At 51.5% G+C, this 21,907-nt stretch overlaps 2 protein-coding genes across 4 annotated transcripts in view; one reads left to right on the top strand and one right to left on the bottom strand.

The window, feature by feature from the left end:
• Positions 1-279: 279 nt before the first annotated feature.
• On the top strand, positions 280-11,318 carry LOC144947373 (three prime repair exonuclease 2-like). Of its 3 annotated transcripts, XM_078876654.1 has the most exons (6): positions 280-640; positions 1,050-1,242; positions 2,872-3,982; positions 4,411-4,611; positions 4,973-5,209; positions 5,631-11,318. In XM_078876654.1, exons 3-6 carry the CDS (start codon positions 3,644-3,646, stop codon positions 5,901-5,903), a joined length of 1,050 nt encoding a protein of 349 aa, XP_078732780.1. In that variant the 5' UTR covers positions 280-640; positions 1,050-1,242; positions 2,872-3,643; the 3' UTR covers positions 5,904-11,318. The 3 variants fall into 3 exon arrangements, with proteins under 3 accessions (XP_078732780.1, XP_078732779.1, XP_078732781.1); XM_078876653.1 differs by lacking the exon at positions 1,050-1,242; XM_078876655.1 differs by lacking the exons at positions 280-640; positions 1,050-1,242 and adding an exon at positions 1,967-1,992.
• Positions 11,319-15,940: 4,622 nt separating this feature from the next.
• Positions 15,941-21,907, bottom strand: part of LOC144947371 (cAMP-dependent protein kinase type II-alpha regulatory subunit-like) — a 100,398-nt gene continuing 94,431 nt past the window's right edge. The window contains exon 11 of the mRNA XM_078876652.1: positions 15,941-20,873. Within this exon, the coding sequence (XP_078732778.1) occupies positions 20,728-20,873 (146 nt within the window). The 3' untranslated portion in view covers positions 15,941-20,727. The remainder of the gene's footprint in view (positions 20,874-21,907) is intronic.

The following is a 21,907-nucleotide window of genomic DNA, read 5'->3' as shown; positions in this document are numbered from 1 at the left end:
TGACGTTTCTGATGATGGTGTTGATGAGGATGTTGATGATGGTGTTGATATTTGTTGATGATGGTGTTGATGAGGACGTTGATGATTGTGCTGATGATGATGGCGTTGATGACGGTGTTGATGACGTTGTTGTTGGTGATGACCCTACGGTGCCTTCGGCAGGCCTCCGCTAGCGCCGCCGAGACCATCGACTCATTGCGAAAGAATTCGAGATTTTTTTTCCGGGGGGCGGGCGGGCTGAGAGGGGAGGAGTGGGGGGGGGCAAATCCCTTTCCTGTCAACCACAAGCAACCCACCACCACAACCAACCACGTCACGGCCGCGTAACGTACAGGCGGGGCTTGCTGCCCATACAGTGCAGTGAGAGGCACCAACCATGCATTGACGTAAGGGGGCCCTGCGTTTAAAGATTACTGATGGTGCGGATGCCGATTAGAATGCCTGTAGGCTGACTGCAAGTATCGGCCATCCTCCGACGCGCATCATCAGCCACCGAGCCATCATCAACAACAAGCAAACAAACAACGGAGGGCGGCATCGCTGTCCGGATCAGCACCACGCGCCTCGGTGCAATTAGCGGGGGCGGAGAGAGCCAGAGATCGGTATCCATCATCATCGTCGTCGTGGAGAGCGAGACGTGGTGAGTGCGTGTGTGTGTGTTAGTGCAGCGGCTTGCGCTACGAACCCGGCCACCCGAGTTCGATTCCCGCTCACGGCCACCAACACCCAGTGACAATGATCTGCACCGGTCCTGGGCCTCCCCTAGGTCGACTCGGCCTCGAACGAGGTAGCTGATGCGGTGTGATAAACATCGCCACTGGGGGAGACAAAGGCGGCCGGGCGTGGTGCTGGTTACCTGCCCCCTCGTGCGCCGTGTTGGCCTTCGTAGGCGCTCGCCAACAGCACTTGCCCCACCAGGCTGTTACAGGCCACACGGGGGATCTTTGTCTTTGTGTTCGTCTCGCTGCTGCGTGCGCACGCGGCGAGTGAAGTTCAATTGCACGTGACGTCACGCGCTGGCGATCTTTGTCTTTGCATAAACCACGAAGAGCCGAAGGTTCCTCGCCCGCTCGCAGCCCCCGTGCAGCCTTCACAGAGCGCGTCTGTGAGCGAGGGGCGATCTACGAAGGCCGGAACGCAAACACCACGGTGGTTGTTGTTGGTGGTGGTGGTGTCGGTGTGTCCAGCATCCCACCGCGCCAGCCGCCTTTTTCTCCCCGGCGTGCGATGTTTACACAGCAGGTGCTCGTTTGTGGCTGAGTCGACCTTGGGGCGGGGTTGTCCCAGGAACTGGTTGAGATCATCGTCACTGCTGTAGATTGGCCGTGAACGGGATGCGGAACTCGGGTCGCCGGCTTCATCGCGCAGCGCGCTGACCGCTGCGCCACCGCTCCCCATGAACGCTCACACGACATGCGTGAGACGCACGCATGTCGTGTGAGCGCGGTGGCGGGAGCGGGTAGCGCTTTGCTCCGCGGAGGATAGAGAATGGCTGGTATCAATGATTATAATTATTGTTGTTGCGTATGCGTAGACGCATTGCACGTAGAACGGCGTGCTGCCTGCTGGCGAGCTGTATGTGTCGCGTCTATGTATGTCGACATGTCAATCCACTGCTGGATGGTGGCTTCCAACGCCGTGGGTTACCCGAGCATACTTCACCACGGCTGATTCGTCTGTGCCAGGCTGGTAACATCGGGGGAGCATAGGACGCAGGAGCTCGGTACGGTACAACACTCGTGGCTGCGCGCTGCCGTTCTGCTGCCAGCGGCAGGAAGCCTGCAGCTGCAGCAGCAGCTTTGTTGTTCTTCACGACGGTCACCCATGCACGCAGCGTCCCGGCGGGTTACGCATTGCGTGCGTGCGTTCGAAGTGACCGGTTGGGCACCAGTTGGGCACCGGTTTTTGTTTTACTTACACAGCCTCCCTTCTGCTTCTGTCCGCCCGGCAGGACTGCATGCGTAAATAGGAGCGCAAGTCAATGTTTTATTGGTAGGTCGTGCCCAAATATATTCCTGCTGTATATTTGTAGTTTGCATGTCTCTCTCTCCCCTGAGCGATCATTTGTGATCAGGTCGCTTCTGAAAAAGAGCTGTGTAGCTTAGTGGGGGCTTACCTGGTAACCAAAAATAATGTATCGCTCGCCACTAATGTTAGCCGTGGCCCCGAAATCGATTCAGGTCGTAGGGTTCATGACACAGTGCGCTAACCACTGCTCTGCCAGGTGTTGTTGGTATTTAACGCCATTATTTTGAATCTATGATGTAAAGCTCTTTGTCTTTTTTTTGGTGTCAAATTACCGGTTGCTTCTGGGCCACGTTTGCTTAAATGCATCCATTGGGGTCAGTGATTTGTTCTCCGCCGTGCTTATTTTTGCGCCGTGTATTAGTTTCGCGTCAAACTCGAACCCGCGTCTAACAGAGGGCTCCTTGCCCTTAAACCATCTGGGCAGTTCACCAGCTTTGGTTTCCAGTGAGCCCAATGCTGCTGATGAGGCACTGCTTGTGGACGAAATCTGCCCAGTTTTGCTCGTTTTCAAACCCAACGCTGCTGTAATTACAACACTTCTATAGAAGGTCGTGCGCAGGTGGTTCTTTCGGTAAAGTCACGTAGATCTAAAAATAATAATAATAATAAAAAGTTTTAAATCAAAATGTATAACTTAAATTGTATTTATTGTTGTGGCCACGAGGGTTTTTGTTGTTGTGGTAGTTGGTTGTAACTTTTAGTCGCGTACAATTCCAGTTTTTGGGCAAGACAAATCAGCAACCATTGAACGTTATCATCACACCGGCTTTGTCGTGTTCACAGTTTTCGCTTGTTGTTGTTGTTCACCTTTTGCTGTTTCCGTTGTTGTCTGTGACCCTGAAGACGCCGAGCGTCTGGCAGGTCACCCCCAAACCCTCTCCTGCTCTCATCGCTGCTGCCACCTGCAATCATTGACAGCTCAGAGGCAAGAGGAACCGATTGGTGCCAAGGGAAAAGTACCATTGAATAGGAAGATTAGTTCAGAGTGAGAGGGGGTCTATCACAAGCACCCGTAGGGAGCCAAAGAGCCACGCGGTACACCCATCATCACACCCCCTTTATATACCCTCTGCCCCCCACAGATCTTATTAATTCCTTCTTTCCTGCCAAATATATCGCATCCAGTCCTCTGCTAATCCCCTTCTCGGCCACGTTTCCCCACCTCCTTTATTTAATTAATTTGGAGTGCGTCTCCGTGTCCTCGCCTAACCCCAAACGTGTCCAACAACACGACCCTTGCGATAGTTACCCGAGCTATCAGTGATCGCCAATTGAGAAATCGGGGCATTAGTTTAACGCTGCTGTCGAATGATTCGTACCCAGTAAAGAGTATTGCACAAGGAGAATCACAGTACTCAGCGATTCTGTGTTCAGTGATTAGCGTCGAACAAGAACGATCGAGTCGCGAGTGACGAGTGATTTGCACCCAGTAAGCAGAGTCCAACGCGGTTGCTCGTCCACAGCTACTAGCGCTACAGGAGTGAAGACCGAATAGGGACATTGCTCAAATAATACTGAGTAATTAGTAGCAAGTGGATCGCACGGAACAGTCGAGCGATTGGTACTCCAGCGCCGCGCCGCGTCAACCTAGCGGCGGTGGGGGACCGCGAGAGCAATGGCCGACATGAACGCCTCCTTCTCTGCGGGGCCGCCGCTCGGCGCCAAGCTGGAGCCCCAACAACAACCCCCACCAGCGGCGGCGGCGGAAGTGGCGAGGGGGGAGGAGGAGGGAGGAAGCAGCGGCGGCCCTCCCAGGCCGGCCCCGGCGGAGCTGCCGCCGCCGGAGCCGGCTCAGACCCTGGTGTTCGTGGATGCTGAGACGACGGGGCTGCCCGAGAGCCGGCCCCGCGCCACCGAGCTCTGCTTCATCGCCGTGGACCGCCGCGGCCTGAGCGTCGCGACGAGGACCGACGAGGGCGTGCCGCTGCCTCCTCGCGTCCACGACAAGCTCACAGTGAGGCAACTTCCACCTTCACCCGCGCGCCCCCCCCTCAAGCGAGCTGAAATCACAACAGCCTGGCGACACGGTGTCGGTGTCATCACGAGTGCCGTCACCACCGTAGTCATCGGCACCAACACCCGTGGCTCCCGACCGAACTCGTTTGGCCGCGTGTCTGGCAGCATCGGGCCTTGCGTCGGAAACATTTTTGCCCAGATCACTTACATGATTGTACGTGCGTACGGTGCTCGTACCGCTACACGTTATTCGACATCCGAAGTTTCGCTCCAGCACATGCTAGGAGCTTCTTCAGGAACCACAAACGCCACCGCGTGGGGGGGGGGGGGTTCCGCGGCCGTGCCTCTCGTGACTCTCACGTGGTTTTCCGGATGCGTGACGCGATTCCGGCAGGCGTTTGGAAAATTGCGTTTTTGCCCCGGCAGTTTTGCATGGAGCCCAACAAGGTGGTTGACGCGGAAGCCGGGAGACTCACCGGGCTGACCAACGACATCCTGGCGCAGAACCGGCGGCGCCCGTTCGACGCTCGCGCGGCACGGCTCGTCCTCGACTTCCTGGCCCGGCAGGCGCCGCCCGTGTGCCTTGTGGCGCACAACGGCATCCAGTTTGACTTCCCGCTGCTCAAGGTGCGGCTGCCACCGGCCGTGACTAATTCCGTCACCAGCACTGTCACCATCACCAACATCGACACCAGCACCAACACCGACACCGTCAACATCGCCAACATCGACACCATTACCAACACCGTCACCATCGCCAATATTGACACCGTCATTGTCACTAACATCGACACCGTCACCATAACGGTCACCAACACCGACACCAGCACCATCACCAGCACCGTCACCATGGCCAACAAGGACACCGTCACCAGCACTGTCACCATCACCACCATCAACACTATCACCAAAGTTACCACGGTCATCACAACCGACACAAACGCCGTCACTAACGCCGTAACCATTACTCCACGCCATTGTGTGCTAGGATGAGCTGTCGAGCGTGGGGGAGATGCTGCCGCCCGGCACGCTGTGCGCCGACACGCTGCCCGCCATGCGCCAGATCATGGCTCACAACTCCCCGTGGCCGACCCCCGAGTTGGCGCAGCCGCCCCCCGGCGAGCACAGCCGCAAGCGCAAGCTCCTGGCCCGGGGTCGCGGCCGGGGTCGTGGCCGGGGCTACGCGAACGACTACGGCTACGAGGACACCAACTCGCACAGGAAGGTGAGCCGGCGTGGTCGCAGGTCTGAGCCGGTGCGGTCGCGGTTCTGGCGCCATTTTCGCGTCTCCAGCTTCGCGTTACCGGCTCCCGACTTTCCAGTTCCGGATTTCCAGCTCCGCATTTCCGGCTCCGAGATTCCTGCTATCACATTTCCGTACCCATTGGGCAACTTCAGTCGGACCCCGATATTCATCTCATCAGGCTAGGGCCCCGAACATTCCGGGCCACTCTCACTTCACGGGGTCACGCGAGTTCCCATACGTCAGAACTTCCCACCGCTGCCACCACACGTGAAGGCGCACATACACGGGAACGCACGTGAGTCCCTTGCATTACAACGTGCCGGCCGTTTAAACATATCTACCCCGTGTTGTCTCTCCCTCCCTCTCTCGCTGCTCCCCACCACCACCACCGTCACCGCAGGTGGCGTTCGGCAAAAAGAACAAATTCCGTCTGGGAGACATCTACGTGCAGTTCTTTGGCCATGAGCCGCCGGTGGGCTTGCACAACGCAGAGACCGACACGATGGCGCTGCTATCGATAGCGCAGCACTGCGCGCCGCAGCTCCTCGCCTGGATGGACCAGAATGCTCGCCCCATCGCTGACGTGCAGCCCCTATACCAGCCGGCGCCCCCCAAGGACGGCGCCAAGAAGGAGGAGGGTGAGGAGGACGATGACGTCATCGTCCTCCTGTGAGCCATGTCTGTGGGGCCGCCCTCTGTCGCTCCACCTTCGTCGTTTTGGCGGAGTTTTTTTAATGTACATCTGCCCTCATCCACCAGTGGATCGGAGGGGAAAAAAAGGTCTCTGCGCATGTAACTAAGCTTCTCACGGTTACGTGCAACCCACCTTTGCCAAGCTGTGCTTGACCGGAGTGGTGAGGTACGGTAAAAAAACAGCCCACGACCGTTCATGGCGTGGGGGAGGCCCTCATCCAGCAGTGGATTGACAAAAACGGCGGCACGAGGTTTTTGTGCAGTTCAGAGGCCACGTGGGTCGTTAGTCATCGTCACCATCATCATCTATGATCAGTCCACTGCTGGTTGAAGGCCTCCCCAAGCCGTCTCCATCTGTCACACGAGTGCGATGGCTGTTCATCGATTGCTCGATAATTGTTTGCGGAATCGAGCGACTCAAATCATCGGAAAGCCCCGATTATAATCACAGCCACAGGGTGGGTGGCTCAGTGGCAGTCCGAGCGGCTCGCAGCCCGAAGGTAAAAGTGAGTACCACTCTGGGGAAGTTAACAGCGGTTGTCCTGTGGAGGGACTGACCCCCTCCATAGGAATGTGGAATTTCCACCGCTCGCTTCGCAGAGCTGTAAACACGATGAGATGAGCACCAATGCCTCGTTGCTCACTGAAGCAGAAGATCACTCTGAAACCATCACCACGGTCCTCCTTCTCAGCCAAAACGTCCCACTTACTGCTGGTTGGTCAACAACATTGCCTTAAAAAATATATAACAGGTGACGTTTCAGGCTATGGCCCTTTTCATGGCACATTACTGTTGGGGTCAGCTGCTCGGATTTGCTTTCTCCACGTGCTTGTATTACATGGCCCTTCTCCAGTTACATCCACTACTACTATCCTTGCATAGAGATCCATAGACTTACATAGAGACTCAAACACTTTCATAGAGTTATACAGAGATCCATAGACTTACATAGAGACCGAAACACTTAAGTAGACTTATACAGAGATCCATAGACTTGCATAGAGACCCAAACACTTTCATAGAGTTATACAGAGATCCATAGACTTCCATAGAGACCCAAATACTTACATAGACTTATAAAGAGATCCACAGACTTACAGAGACTCAAACACCTACATATAATTACATGGAGACACATAGACCACCATAGAGACCCGTAAACTTACACTTTATTGTAGGCAGTAGTTTCCTACAGTTTTTAAACGTTTTGAATCTGCATATCACTTCAATAGCAAGCAGAAGAGCTCTTGTTATGTATTTTAGAACTGTACTGTCAAATGAGTTGTTTTTTACTAGACTCGTATTGTAGGTAAACATTATGTCGTTTACGATAATGGCATTCGTGCGTAGCGTTTTCCTTTAATAGTGGCGTTCACAATGCGTGTAATCGTCTACTGGTGTAACGATCGTAGTCTTAACTTGAATAGAAAACGCCTATTACCGTTTTTTTGGGATTATAAGATGCACCTTTTGTTGCGTCTTGTAATCCGGCAGGTGTGTGTGTGCGAGTGTGCGAGTGTGTGTGTACGAGCGTGCATGGCAAGTGCACTCTCCACATGCTAACCACAGTGGCACCACTCCCCGTGAGCGGTGGCGCAGTGGTCACCGCACTGCGCTATGGACCCAGCGTCCCGATTTCGATTGCCGCTCACACCCATTAACAGTGGTGACTATTTTAACTGGTCCTGGACCTCCCCGAGGTCGACTCGGCCTTAAATAAGTACCTGGTGCTGCGTGTAAGCATCAGCACTTGGTAGACAAAGGTGGCCGGATATGGTGCTAGCCACCCAATAGGTGCTATTCGCTACCAGCACTTGCCCCAAAAGGTCTATTAGGGATATCAGGGGGATTTGGTCTTGTGTGACCAGTGCACTCCCCATGTGCTGCTCTACGAACCTGGTGACCCGAGTTCGATTCCCAACTCACTACCAATAACAGTGGTGAATATTTAAACCAATCCTGGGCATCCCCTAGGATGACTCAGCCTTAAACGAGTACCTGGTGCGGTGTGTAAACATCAGCACTGGGGAGATAAAGCCGGCCGGGCGTGGTGTATTCGCCACACCACTTCCTCGTGTGCCACAGTGCCGCCCTTCATAGGTGCTGCTGCTACTCGAGAACAGCACATGCCCCAGCAATCTGTTGAAGGCTACACGGGGGATCTCTGTGTGACCAGAGTCGTACGCCTTTTTACTGGCACCGGGCATGCATTCGGGGGTGCGTCTTACTTTCCGGAGCGTCTTATAATCCGGAGAATTCTGGTTATACTTACGTTTCAGTTTTACCTTTGACAAGCACACTTTTACAAAATGCCTACAACGTAGCGCTATTTCGTTTTTTTTTAAAGCAGCTTACACTCAAATATGGATTGTTTCAACGAAAATGGTGCTGATCATATGTCGCATTATCCCATAAAGTAAGACAAAAATATTTTTTAAACAAGATATTAATGATTTTAAATCGGTACTATTTTTGACAGACCGATGTACACACACACACACACCCGTAAATATATGTAATGGATTTTTAATCACAATGTAATTGTGATTTAACCGTGCTTTTGCTGTCTAATTGTACGTGAGTTGAAAAAAAACCCATATGAGTCATGATGCTTAAAATATTGCCCAAACGACACCCGGCTCTTACGTTGTAGCGACAGGCTGTAGAACGAATATGGCACACACTCAGCATGCGTGTATGGTCGAAGTGGCGTTTGCGTTCCCTCGGATTGGTCTTTGCTCTCGAGTGTGTTGCTTCTGATGTGAAAGTCAACAGCTGAGAATCTCACTCTGCGCTGTTCACATTCAGCGGCTGCTCAGGATCCCCCCCTCGTCTTCTCTGCCTGCGGCTGTGCCTCGACCCCAGCGGTTCTCAGCCTCGGGGGGTACACGTGGCAATTTCCCAGAGGGTTACGTGATGTGATTTATAAACGTGCAAAATTATACCATACGTGAGGGTCACTGGTGAATAATCACGTTGTATGAATCTGTCAATATAAATAACTGCGATAAAATGTAACCGTATGGTAACCTAGAACGATATAAAAGACCTTTGTAAACTCATTGATCGTAATGTTGCTTTACGAGAGTGACCAGCGAGCACGATCAAATTACGTCATGCGTGCAGAGCGTCTGTTACCAGGTTGTTAGGGATACCTCACAAAATGGACATTTGGTCAAAATATTGATGTTTATTATTCATACATTTATTTCTCCGAACCACAGTGGGTCAGGCAATGGAGGTACTCGGTTGAAACAAAATCCAACGAGGGGGGTAGCGCAGTAGCCAACCAAGGTTCAAAACCACTGCTCTATACTCTGTGCATCGACTGTGATGCACGTCTCATTCTTCTTGTTCTATACTCCTCCACTGTCCCACTTCTGTTGTAATGTGCACTGATGCCTACTTTATTGAGGGGGGGGGGGTGCGATATTGGCACTTAAAATATAAAAAAACATTTTATCAATTCATTTCATTTTTGGTACGTGCCCAGTGAATGCCTGAGATGTTCTCTCCAAACTCACGATGGCTTCAGTTTTAATGGGCGAATGGATGAAACCAGGAGGCCGTGACCTTGACGGGAACAAACTTTGAGTGGCGCACTCGAGTAGATCGGGCAAACGCGGAACGTCGTGAGCCAAGGTCGGCCCGGCGGTTCCAACCACACGCCAACGCCGTGAGCCAATAGCGCGTTTATCTTTGGGAGCTGCAGTGCCAGAGGTTTGTTTCAAGAACCCGATTTTTTTTATCGCTTTTGCCGCCTAGTTTTTTGATCATTACTATATATTGTTTGTTCGTCTCGTTCGTTTTGTATTCTTGTTCAATCCATTCGCCTAAATACGTAACTTTAGCATGTCGACTAATTTCTTAAATATTGTCCACGTCGCTGATAGCCTGCGGTACACGTGCGGCACGTGACAAGCTAGTTACATGACTGAGGAGCAGTTACCACAACCAAAGTGAGAGCAAGTATGGAGAATGTGGCGTGCCAGGTGTGAAAATATCTCTTCTGGGTTGCTAACACAGACAAGACCGACCTGTTTACACGTAATTCGTAATCGATTCTTACCCTCGCATATGCAAGTATCATGAGCATAGGAATCCATTTCAATTGCCTGGCCGCTGTGTTGTTGTCGTCGTCGTCTGCCTGCCCATCTCGTGGTGACCGAGCGACACCAGAAGGAGGTCTGTGGTGTCATTCACTCGCTCACCGCCGGTCAGTCACCAAATTAACAGAGGGGTTTTTTTGGGTTAGATCGCGTAAATAAAAATGTGTCATTAAACCCACCACCAGCCAAATAGGTTTGTCACGTAAACAAAACATTCCAATTAGCTACTAGTTCACCCTTAAGGATTAATCGCCTTATACCTCGTTCATCGCTACCATGGTGACCGTTCCCATGAACTTCACTCATTTATTCCTCCACCTGCGTTGAGGACTCGGTTCTATAAGACTGACTGCTTCGTATCATCCACACTGGTCCAACCATCAGACTGCAGGTCAAAATAACACCTTCACACCCACCCACTGACCAGACTGCAGGTCACAACACTTCCCTCGCACTGCTCCGCTCTGGAATACCTTCCCATCATCTCCAATCGCAAGTTCGTATCACCTTTAACCGTTCTAGAAAAGTATTAACTCTTCCCTTTTAATAACTCAAAGTGCCGTTTTTTGCTGGAGTTTTTTTGGGCCTGTTCTCAGCAAATGTGATTTTAAAATATACACGCCGATCTATTCTGGATCCGTTCCCTGTGATGGTGCGTGACTGGCCACTGTGGGCCAATTATGGGAAGAAATGTATTAATAAAAAAAACACGGCTCCCGTCAGAACACAGAGCTCCCAACATCCACTCGGCTGCGACGAGGTGGCGGGGAGATAGTGGTAAAGCAAGCGTTTGTGAAGCCATCTGTGCATAGCTTCGAGTGCCTCCCGGTCTTTTTGCACGGTGGGTTTCCTCTCCGGGGTTCCTCGCACGTGAAGCCAAACTCTCGTTACTTAACGGGATTGGTCAAACGTCACAATGTGGCAAGACCCTCGTGACTCAAGTGAGGCTTCTCTGGATGTAAACAAATGAAGAGAATCAAGAAATACATGAAATGATGACGTTGCTACAAATCAAAGCAAATTAATTCCTGCAGAGAGTAGGGAGTTGTAGTCTCACGTAACGTTTTTTGTTTTAACCATCGTTTTAACAAGCTGCAGTAGAATCACAAATAATTAAGTGCATTATTAGTTGACGTAGCGTGCAGTAATGCTTGCCACTTGCCGTGTTACATGTGCAGTATTTTTAACGTGCTGTATTCCAATGTACTATACTTTTTAATTAACCTTTTTTTTCTCCGTATTACGAGAATAAATTACACTAACAGATTCCACGCGTGCCCTTTCTTTTGTGTGAATGCTGGGTAAGGTCACCGAGCCAATGAGATTGAATATTGTAATGGTATATTGTATGAGATTATATATTGTATAATGAGATTGGACATTGAGATTGTATATTTCCTCCACCTTATACGACTGCCGAGGTTTGCGCAGTTGTGCTGCTGCTTCACAGCTCTCCGATTTATGTTCGGGTTGTACTGAGTGTTCGGCACGATGTCCGACGTTTGGCTCCACGTGCCAGGAGCTACTTCAGAACCTAAATATTCAGCAACTAAGATGCTTGCAGTGATATATAAACGCGCCACCACGGTGGCGAAATGTTAACTACCTCGCCCGAGAAAGAGTTTGTGAGTCCCATCCCGACCCTGACTCCTGTATATTTGGAGTTTGCGTATTCTGTCTCCCCGTGGTCGCGAGTCCTCCGGTTTTTCCTTCCACATTTAGAATCAACATACATTTCGAGTATTTGGCTGCAATAAATGTCCACGTGATAACCCACTTTGTTGAGCTATCATGTTGCCAGGTCACTTCTGAAAATGAGCTATATAGCTAAGTGGGCCTTACCTGCTAAAATAAAATATAATTTGACAGTATGATTGTTTGCAGGCCGTTTCAAAGCGGGAGACCTCACGTGGCTGCGGGTCACGGGGTCAAGCAAGATGAGATACCTTTACCCAGCAGTGGATGGGCAAAAACGCGACTTAGTTATTTTATTGAGTATATACAGTACAGGTATTCCTCGATTTACGCAAGGGATGCGTTCTTCAACAACATGCGTAAATTGGAAATGGCTTTACCAATTAATGTGTAGTGACACAGCGCAAACTCCTGTACAGCAGCTGCAACTGCAGTTAGACACTTAGCGCACACGCCGTTGAGCAGAGACATGGGTGTGCCATCAGGGCGGAGGAACTGGGGCAAGGGTCACGGTAGACCTCGTGGGGAGGCCCCTGGAACCCTCTGGTGGGTTCAAGAAGGGAGGCGCGGCGAGGGCGGAGCCAAGCCGCGCCGAGGGGAAAAAAAGCAGCGGAGAGCGAGAGCTCCGGGCTGCCGGTTCTGGGAGTGGACTCATCTCGTCGTTGCTGTCGTCGTCGCTGCCACCTTCACCCGATCATTGCGCGGCCGGACAGGAGTTGGCTGTCTTGGACGACTTCGTCGGTGCAATGCGGACAGGGTCGTGTCTGGGCCAGGTCGTACGGCAGCGTGGTCATGAGAGAGAGGGGGCCGGAGTTGGTGGCATGAAAAGTAATAAAGGACGGTGCCCCCTGCGACTACCTCGTCTCAGTGTGTTCGCCACACGCCACCCGCACACACACCAGCCTCGATGAGGGAGAAGAGACCTATGACACTACATTTGGTGTCAGAAGTGGGGTATTAAAACCCACCTGTAGTGTCGTCGGGACGAGGACGGCGATACGGTCATCCCTCCGACAGCCCCGGGACCCTGGATCCCGGTTACGAAGCCCATGGGCTGCTGGGCAGCAGAAGAGCCGCCGCAGATCAGCGGGACAACTGCTACGCAAAACGCCCTGCTGGGAGGGCGGCTGAGCATCGATGGCGAGAGCGGCTATGCAAGGTGATGGGAGCGGCTGAGCGTCAACGGCGAGACCGGCTGTACGTCGACTGAGAGAGAGCGGCTGAGCGTCGATGGCGAGAGCGTCTATGCAAGGCAGCGGGAGCGGCTGCGCATTGACAGGGAGAGAGAGCGGGAGCTGCATGTCGACGGGGAGAGCAGCTGAGATTTTCCCGTGGTCATGTGCCAACCAAGCAGCATGGCGGAGGACCGCCATGTGGAGAGGGGCGCGGGCCGGCACGAGGAGCATACCCTGGGAGACGGCGCAGAGGAGAGTGGGGAAAACCCAGTGAGAGCTTCCGTCGGAGTGGGAGCAAGGGGAACCGCGCACATGGTGGGCGCCATTTTGTCTCCGGAGGACCTCTCATGGCCAGTGGTTGCCATTTTGAGGCGAGCGCGAGAGCGCGCGGAGGAGGTGCGAAGAGTGTCGGAGCTGCAAGAAGCCGCTCCTGAACTGGCACCGGAGGCTCGCACAAGATTCCTCCAGAGGGAGCGGATGGAGGACAAGACGCCCTACGCCTTCCGGGCAGCGCTGCTGGCGCTGGGACGGGAGGCATACCCACTTTTGGGTGAGGGGGCACTCGACCTTAGCGTGGAGGAAAGGCTGCGGGAGCTGGCAAGAAAGCTGAGAGTTGCCTTGCCCTCCGCCGTCGGTACAGAAATTTCATCCTCAACAGTGGCCCGGAAGATACAGGTCTTCGAGGAAAAGCAGCAGTGGGCAAGGTGGGAAGCCGCGGCATGGAACATGGAAGATATAATGGCGGCAAGGGGGGGCCGGGGGACACAGGCAAGAACATCCGAGCGGTAGAACCCACGGCGGGGCCAACTCCCTCTGCCGTGGGGACCCACGCCCAGGTGCTTCACGTGTGGTCGGTCGGGTCACATCGCTGGGGAGTGTCGGGATGACAAGTGATCACCAGCGGACTCACCCGCGTCCTCTGGCCCACCGGCAAAGTCAACTCAAGCCCCACCAGACCCGGCTCTCTGAGGCCTACCGAGACCGCCAAGTGTGAGGTCTCGGGGATCAGATCCGAGTGGGTGCTGCCAACCGGCGAGGGGCCATGCCCTCCATCGTCTCTTGGCCCTCAGGGTTTCGGAGGTGCAAGACCATGCTGAGACGGGGGTGTGACCGGTATGGGGGGGGACTCTCCCTTGCACTGGAAAGGAATCCGAGGGAGAGGGGGTGTTGGGGCTAAGGGCCTGGGTTTAGGGGAAATAAAGTGGTGTGTCGATTGCGGGGGGACGCCGTGCTGTGTAAGGTGTGGCGATTGCGAGGGGGCACCAGGCTGTGTGAGGTGTCGCCAATTCGCGGATGGGGGGCTCTGTGTGAGTTGCCGATTCGCGGACGGGGGTGCCGCGCTGTGGGGAAGTTTGCCGATTTGCGAGATCGGGGGAATCACGTTGGGTTGTGTTGGATTGGTTATCGGGGGGCACGGGAGGGGGGGGGTCGCGAGATGTGTTGTTGATTCGCGGGGGACGCCGCGGTTGTAACGGGATTGTAGGGACGTAGACCTCGTGGGGAGGTCCCTGGAACCCTCTGGTGGGTTCGAGAAGGGAGGCGCGGCTACGGCGGACCCAAGCCTCGCCGAGGGGAATAAAAGCAGCGGAGAGCGAGAGCTCCGGGCTGTCGGTTCTGGGAGTGGACTCGTCCCGTCGTCACCGTCGTCGTCGCCGCCTTGATCACCGCCTTCGCCCTGTCATTACGCGGCAGGACAGGAGTTGCCTATCTCGTTCGACGCCGTCGGTGCAACGCGGACAGGGTCGTTCGTGTCTGGGTCGGGTCGTATGGCAGCGTGGTCGTGAGAGAGGGGCCGGAGTTGGTGGCGTGAAAAGTAATAAAGGAAGGACGGTGCCACCTGACACTACCTCGTCTCCGACTGAGTGTGTGCGCTGCACGCCACCCACACACACACCAGCGTCGACGAGGGAGAAGAGACCTACGACACGACAAATGTAATTAAATACTCTAGGTTTTTTCGGTAAAGTCATGTAGGTAAAATAATAATAAAATAAAAATAAATAAAAATAAATCAATTAAATCACGTTTCGGAGGCAACACAAGCTTCCTTCTTCAGGTGTAAAAGGAAGCTTGTGTTGCCTCCAAAACGTCGTGATTGAATTGATTTTTTTTCATTTATTATTATTTTTTACCTACGTGACTTGCCGAAAAAACCTAAGAGTTTGAATCTTTGCAGTCACGAAAGCTTCAAATCTAGAATAAACGTAATTAAAGAAATTGGGATGTGTTTCGGACAGTCATTCCAACTCTACTCCTAACCTAAAAGTATAACACCTACGTAACTTGGCACAATACAAAAATATGAATAATAGAACATAAACATTAAATCGATTGAATAATAATTAATTTAATATGAACAAAAAAATACCTTTACAGGAAACTTGCCAAAGATCTGCTGCGTGTTAGATTGACTGCAGAGGCGGTGATGTGGAGGCGTCACTGTGGCCATTGCAGGGACACCATGACGCTGTCGCGGATGGTTGACAACGCAACTTCGTGGGTGCTTGTGTTTGATGATCTCGTGGCGCATGGCGTAGTGAAATTCGTTGAATGGAAAAGTGTCCAAAATGTCAATTGTGCAAACGCGAAAGGTGCTAAAAATCGAACGTTTGTAAATCGAGGGATACCTGTACCGGTGCCAGGGGGTATTGATATTTTTACAGTAACGTAGAGTGTGAGATAGAATGGCGACCAAGAGAGGAAAAGCGTCAGAGAGGACATTCACCGTGGAGATGGAGCGGCAAAATCGGCTTGGGGGGAAGTCCTCAATTGATCACGACTGACGGTGACCGCATAATGGATTTTCTGAGATTTGATTCTATTGAATATGACATGCAACCCATCGTGTGTAACATGCAAACCACCGTGTGGAACATGCAAGCACCCCGTGTTCCATTCTTTCGTTGCCTCCCTGCAGATCATACAACTGTAATAAGACCGATGATCTAAGTACTGTAATGACAACCAGGACAATATATTTGCCGTGAAAATGAGAGAAAAAAACACATTTAAATTGGCGAAAAAAAACCCCAATGTCTTTTTATTTGTTTATTTCAGTGTCAGAAAATACCAAAATGCACACTGGTTGGAAGTAGGAACCCCAGTAGAAAAAAATCCCTGGGCCATTTTTCAGGTGTTGGCAGTAGCAGTGTCCGTACCATCTTCTAAAAACACAAACCGATAAAAACACTGCAGTAAGCAAAAAAAAAACAAAGCATCACCCACGACGCTTGCACGAGAAATAAAAACATAAATCACCAACGGACTGAGAAACACTTTGCGTTCACCTCCTAGGAAACAACAATAATAAGCCTTTTTTTCCACTGGCACATCAGAGCCAAGCTAGCCAATCGAGCACAATGGCCCTTCGCGGTACGGGTGCTTTTACACTGGCTCGTCACCGTGTCGAGCCGGAACCAAACCGTGCTTACGCTGACCTCACAAAACATCGGACATCTGGCTTGGGACGAGGCGGCCAGCGGTGGGGGCCTAATTGACGCATCCGTCATGACGCGGCAGCCGGCACGCTGCGAGGCCAGCTGCGACATTGACACGTGTCTCGACCTGTCCGTTGCACGTGGCTTCGGCGGCGCGGATTGCGTTCCGCAGTAGAAAAATAACCCCGGCGCGCCCGGATCTGCACCGGGCTGGCCTGGTACGGCCCGGGCAGGGCTCAGTTGTGAAGCAGAAGGTGCGACACGGCCAAAGTCCAATCCTTTCAATACGAAAGTCCTACTTATCCTTGCGACACCCACAAAACCCGCTTGTTTAGCAAACCGTGACAGCGGCTGCCGTAACGTTGAGGGGGGCTGGATGGGGCCCGAGTCCTCCTGCTGAAGGCTTCGCCGCTGTCAACAAATTCTTGAAGTCAAAAACTGTTGGTACAAGATGATCGTGATACCATGATGACAGTGATGATGGTGGTGGAAATCGTGATTGTGAATGGAGCTTTTCAAAGCGCTTTCGGCTCATGCCAAGCCCTGTCCTTGCCCGATGTCCGACGTCTTGCCCGCACGTTGCTGGGAACTTCTTGAGGAACCGAATTAGAAGGTCCCAGAATTGAGAAGCTCGCAGCGCGTGTAGCGAAACATTGGACATCGCGCCGAGCAACCGTGGCGGCACAGCCCGACCACAAAAGGCGACGATCACGTTAAACATGTCAAACATTGAGTGTGCCATGCCCCACCCCCACCCTGAGTTTTTGTATGGGACCCCCCCCCCCCATCTCCTTTAAACAAGGTTATGCCGCAGGGTTAAGTCACAACATTGCGCCCGTCTATCCAGAGTCGTCGATACCCTGACTTAAAACGCTTATTATTCATGTTTTGCTGACAAGCGACAAGGGACAATGAGCACATCGACTAATCCGATCACGCGGTGAACGTTTAAATTCAATTGCGTTTGGAAAGGGGTGGTCCGTGCGGGCGCGCGCGTGTGAGGATTTAGCTCAAGTACAGCAGTTGTCCATTAAAGTTCGCAATGGAATATGAAGCCGAGATGCCCACCATTTAAACCAAGCAGAGGGGCAAAAAACTAACTTTATATATACCTGGCCACGTTGTGCTCATTAAAACTGTGTGCTGCAGCAGCAGCAAAAAATGCTTCCACCCTCACCCGCGTGTCATGTTGCCGGCATTCATGAAGTCAATTAACTTTCGATTTTAGTATGGCTTGACGAGGTGTCATTTTAGTATATTAAAAGGAAAAAAATCCTCACGCCAGAAGGGCCTCGAGCAATCGGGTTACGGCGTCTTTGGCAGGCGAAAGGACACTGCGAGCTGCTATGTTCAACGGCCGGTAGCGGTGGCGGGGGGGGCAGAAACGAACGCAGAAAAACAATCAAGTTTTTTTTTGCGAGACTGTTGGCAGTGGCTCGCAGAGAACACAAACTCAACGCATTTTTATCGACAACATTGAACCCCACCAACAAAACAAAATATATCGTAATAATTTTACTTAGTGATCCAGGAAGCCATGCTAAGTCGTATGAACTCTTTTTCAGGAGGGTCCTGCAGTGGGTTTTACTTTTTATTTTATTTTAAAAGATGTCTTCAGCCAATGTAGCATTTATACAAGTGGGAGGAAACCGGAGCACCTGGAGAAAACCAACACGCGCGAGGGGGCAATACTATATCCCCGTACCGATGGCAACAGATGGCGATCAGTCCACTCTCTGATGCCCATCCATCAACCCTCACAGCTGCCTCCATCGTGCTGGATTACAGGCAGCAAAGATTTGTGCGGTGAGTAACCAACCCAAAACTTTGTTTTCTCTGGATTATAAAGGTGCTGCGAAAAGTTGCACCACAAACCTGAGACAATCAAGTTGTACAAATCTAGTCGTGTGCAAACACACACACCCCGAACGGACCACCAGATGCACCCTCAACTCTTCCTCTCTAATTCAGGTGGAAAAAAGTTAATCCTATAATAGAGTAATAAGGCAACGTTTCTAGCAAGGGCCAGTCTCGCTTATGTAGCGGTGCCGTTGCACTAAACGCCACCAACTACACAGTGTATCGTGTCCTATTCAGGGCAGCGTTATCGACAAATGGCTCGAGGTTTGGAATCGATCACAAACGTTACAATTCACACTTCTAATTGAGCGAGTAGTTTTGTGTTCGTGTCAGCCCCCACCACCACCGCTCCATTAAAAGTCTACCCGTGCCCTTTGCGAACTGCAACCAAGACGGTTGCTGCCGTCACGCCAGATTCTTCCCATGACCGGCTAAATCCATCAACCCCCACAAACTACCAACAGCCACATTTGCCAACAGCAAAGGGCCCAACCACCACACAGCTGTCGCTGAACTGCCGGGGTTACAAAGGTTACGCTGTTCGGCAAGCAGAGGCCAATGCAGTCGTTAAACCTACTGTTGTGCTCCATTTCAATGCTCTCCACCTTCACCAACCAGCGGGGGGGGGGGGGGGGGGGGGGTATCCTCATCCACGAAGGCAAAGATCCCCCATATAGCCATAACATAATTTTGGGGCAAGTGCTGTTAGTGAGCGCAGACCGCGCGCACACACACACGAGCACAGCACGCAGCACAAACAGACTTAGACGACTGTCAGGTCTACGGACCAGTGTTCAAGGGAGGATGACAGAGGGTGGAGGCAGTTTTAAAAATTGCAAGATATTTAGTGAAAAACGATAAAGCCCAATGCTAACAGTGCTGGCCAAGAACAAGATTTTAAAGACGTTGGTGATGTAACAATGAAGAAAATCATTGAGCAAAACACGAAGACAGTTATGCAAAAATCTTACCCTGACGAATAACAATTTGAATGTGTGCAAGGAGATTGGGTGGTTCAGATGTCAGAGCACTGAGCTGGCACCATTGGGATTCTGGGTTTGATTCCTGCGATTAATTCCGGTTCTCAAGTGTCATGAATTTACAGTTTTCAGCCAGGTCACTGACAACGGAATAAAAAAAAAATCCATCGCATTCAAATGCCGAGCGGGTGGGAAAGTGCCACCCTACAATATGCGAACCAGGGGTCGCTTTAATCTTTTCGAGATACTAGGGGCGACCCACTTATGGATACTCACACCCCCGCTCGCCCCCCCCTAATGGCTTCGAATGACACACGCTTACTCTCTCCGACCGCTAGGGCATGGTGTTGCCACCATCACATACACGGCGTCTCGAATCGTTGTGTGATGTCGGAGGGTACGGATAGGGTCACGCCCGGTTTGTAGGGTGGCAAAACAGTTCAACACCCCAAAAACGACATCCTTTTGAAGCGAGGGTGAATTACGTGAATGCAACGTGCTCCATGTCTCATGGAGGAGAGTGGTAATCGATTTATTTGGTTGGGAGACGTTCAGAAGATTTGAGATAAAACACGTTTGTTTTCGCTATAATTTCTCGCTTATTATCCAAGTGGAACGTCCATGCCCAACGACACACGGCAACGTCCATAAATGTGTGGGAAAAACTATTCCAACGGCATTATCGATGTCACCATCTTCCATATGGGTGCGTGCTAGCCTCCATAACCAGCTGACGACACACGTTTCCGTTCCGCTACACCTCAAGCGTAATGACGACCTTTTTAGCGACAGGGCGTGGTAGAAAAAAAAACAGATGACTTAATTATAAAAACTGACATATCGGCTATCCAATGAACGAGTATACGGACAGACAACAGACCCTGATAGCAAAACGTGCAAACAGCCACGCGCTACGAACAGAAACAATCGCGGCTCGTGGAGTGGACACAGGCGGCATTTGTTTTTCTTTCGCTGCCCTGTCGGGAATTTTTTGTTTTGCTGCAATGGGCAGACACGTCCAGTCCAGTGGTAATTTGGAAATGTCAGATTTTTTATTTTATTTATATACTTTCCTGTTAACCTTAACCTGTGGAATTCGTCTTAAGTCTGTGGATCACATTTAGTCATTCTCAGTCAAAGCGACAACAGTCAGACACTCTCAAGTTATTCGAAGTTGGTGTGAGCAGCTCACAATATCCCACCACCCCCCACCCAATATTATCAGGTTGGCCAATCAAAGAAAACCCTGTAAATATTTTTTTTTGATGCGTATACAGCCAATTAGAAAACTGTTCCTTGCGCGTTGCACCGCCGTCCCAGACGACGCCGCCAAGTCATTCTCGGTGTGCGTCTGCGTTCAGGGCTCGCGAATCCCGTCACAGTCGGTCGCGCTTTGGTGTTTGTGGGCGGGGGTGGGGGGACAGTCGTGGTCGTCACCGTCGCGCTTTGATCGCTCGCCGGTGACAAACAACACTCCGCCGGGCGAAATAACTTTTCCGTCGCGAATTGCAGGACGCGAGCTGAACGGACGCCTGACCGCAACCCGTCTAGACAGGCGCGGGACTGGAGTTCTCCGATATGTCCATGCTCGTCCCAAACAGCGCCACCAGCTGCTCCTCGTAGTGCGTGATGTTACGCTTCATGATGTCCATGCACGGCCCCAGCAGGCGCTCAAAGGGCTGCACGCCCATGACTGCGCGGGAATCACAAAGTGGGTGATGAGGTGGGGGGGGGGGGCATTGAGGTGGTCAGATTCAGGTAAAGAGACAAAGGTGCAGCCCCCCATGATATCTTGATTGCACCACTGCTGGTGGAAGGGTCTCTAAAACTATTAAAAACTATAAACTATTTTTATTGTACCAGGTAAGGCCCACTGAGCTATATATATATAGCTCTTTTTCATAAGTGACCGGGATGCAAGTGATAGTTCAACGAAGCGGCTTAACACGTAGAAAAGTTATTCAGCCAAATACTATAAACACATGTTGCTATATGTGGAGGGAAAAACCGGAAAAACCGGGAAAACACCGCAAACTCCAAATATACAGCAGGCGTCAGGGTCGGGATCCAACCCACGAGCAGGACGGCCGCGAAACTTGAACCACAACAAGCGGAAATCGTGCAACCACTCAGCAATGTCTCCACCCCAAATGTTAAATTACTATGACTGTATTTATCATGCAACGGGCACGTAAACAAGGACATGTTTCGGAATAAAGTGCAGGATGAGCTGTGCACCTCTGCGTTGCCGACGATTGTGTCGGTAGCGGAACCTGGCCCGAGACGACTTTCGTCCAAACAATAAGCGCAAGAAAAACAAAAAAATTGCTGAATTCGTCCACAAGAATCATTCTTTCACTTACCGGTCAGCCGAAACAATAAAACCTACTGGCTTGGAACACTTGTACGCATGACAGTTCGATTTGTTTGGCCACACTGGATAATTAACTAACTGCGTGGCCTAAACCAAAAGTCAATCATGAACAGTCGCATACATACAGGGACTCCTCTACTTACGAATGAGTTGGGTTCCAGATGTCTCTTCATAAGTCGATTTGTTCATAAATCCAACTTTGCTCCTGTCGATTCCAAATATGTTGTACGGCATGTACACTAAACACGGAGAATGGTTTTAAAAGTTGTATAATCTCCTGTAGATGTAGATGCCACTGGTTATTCACATTCTGCAGATGTAGATGTCACCACCGCCATCTATTGCGCGGCAGT

The sequence above is a fragment of the Lampetra fluviatilis genome, chromosome 44, assembly GCF_964198595.1.
Source record: "Lampetra fluviatilis chromosome 44, kcLamFluv1.1, whole genome shotgun sequence".
Classification (NCBI taxonomy): domain Eukaryota; kingdom Metazoa; phylum Chordata; class Hyperoartia; order Petromyzontiformes; family Petromyzontidae; genus Lampetra; species Lampetra fluviatilis.
This window is presented reverse-complemented; position numbering and strand designations above follow the sequence as displayed.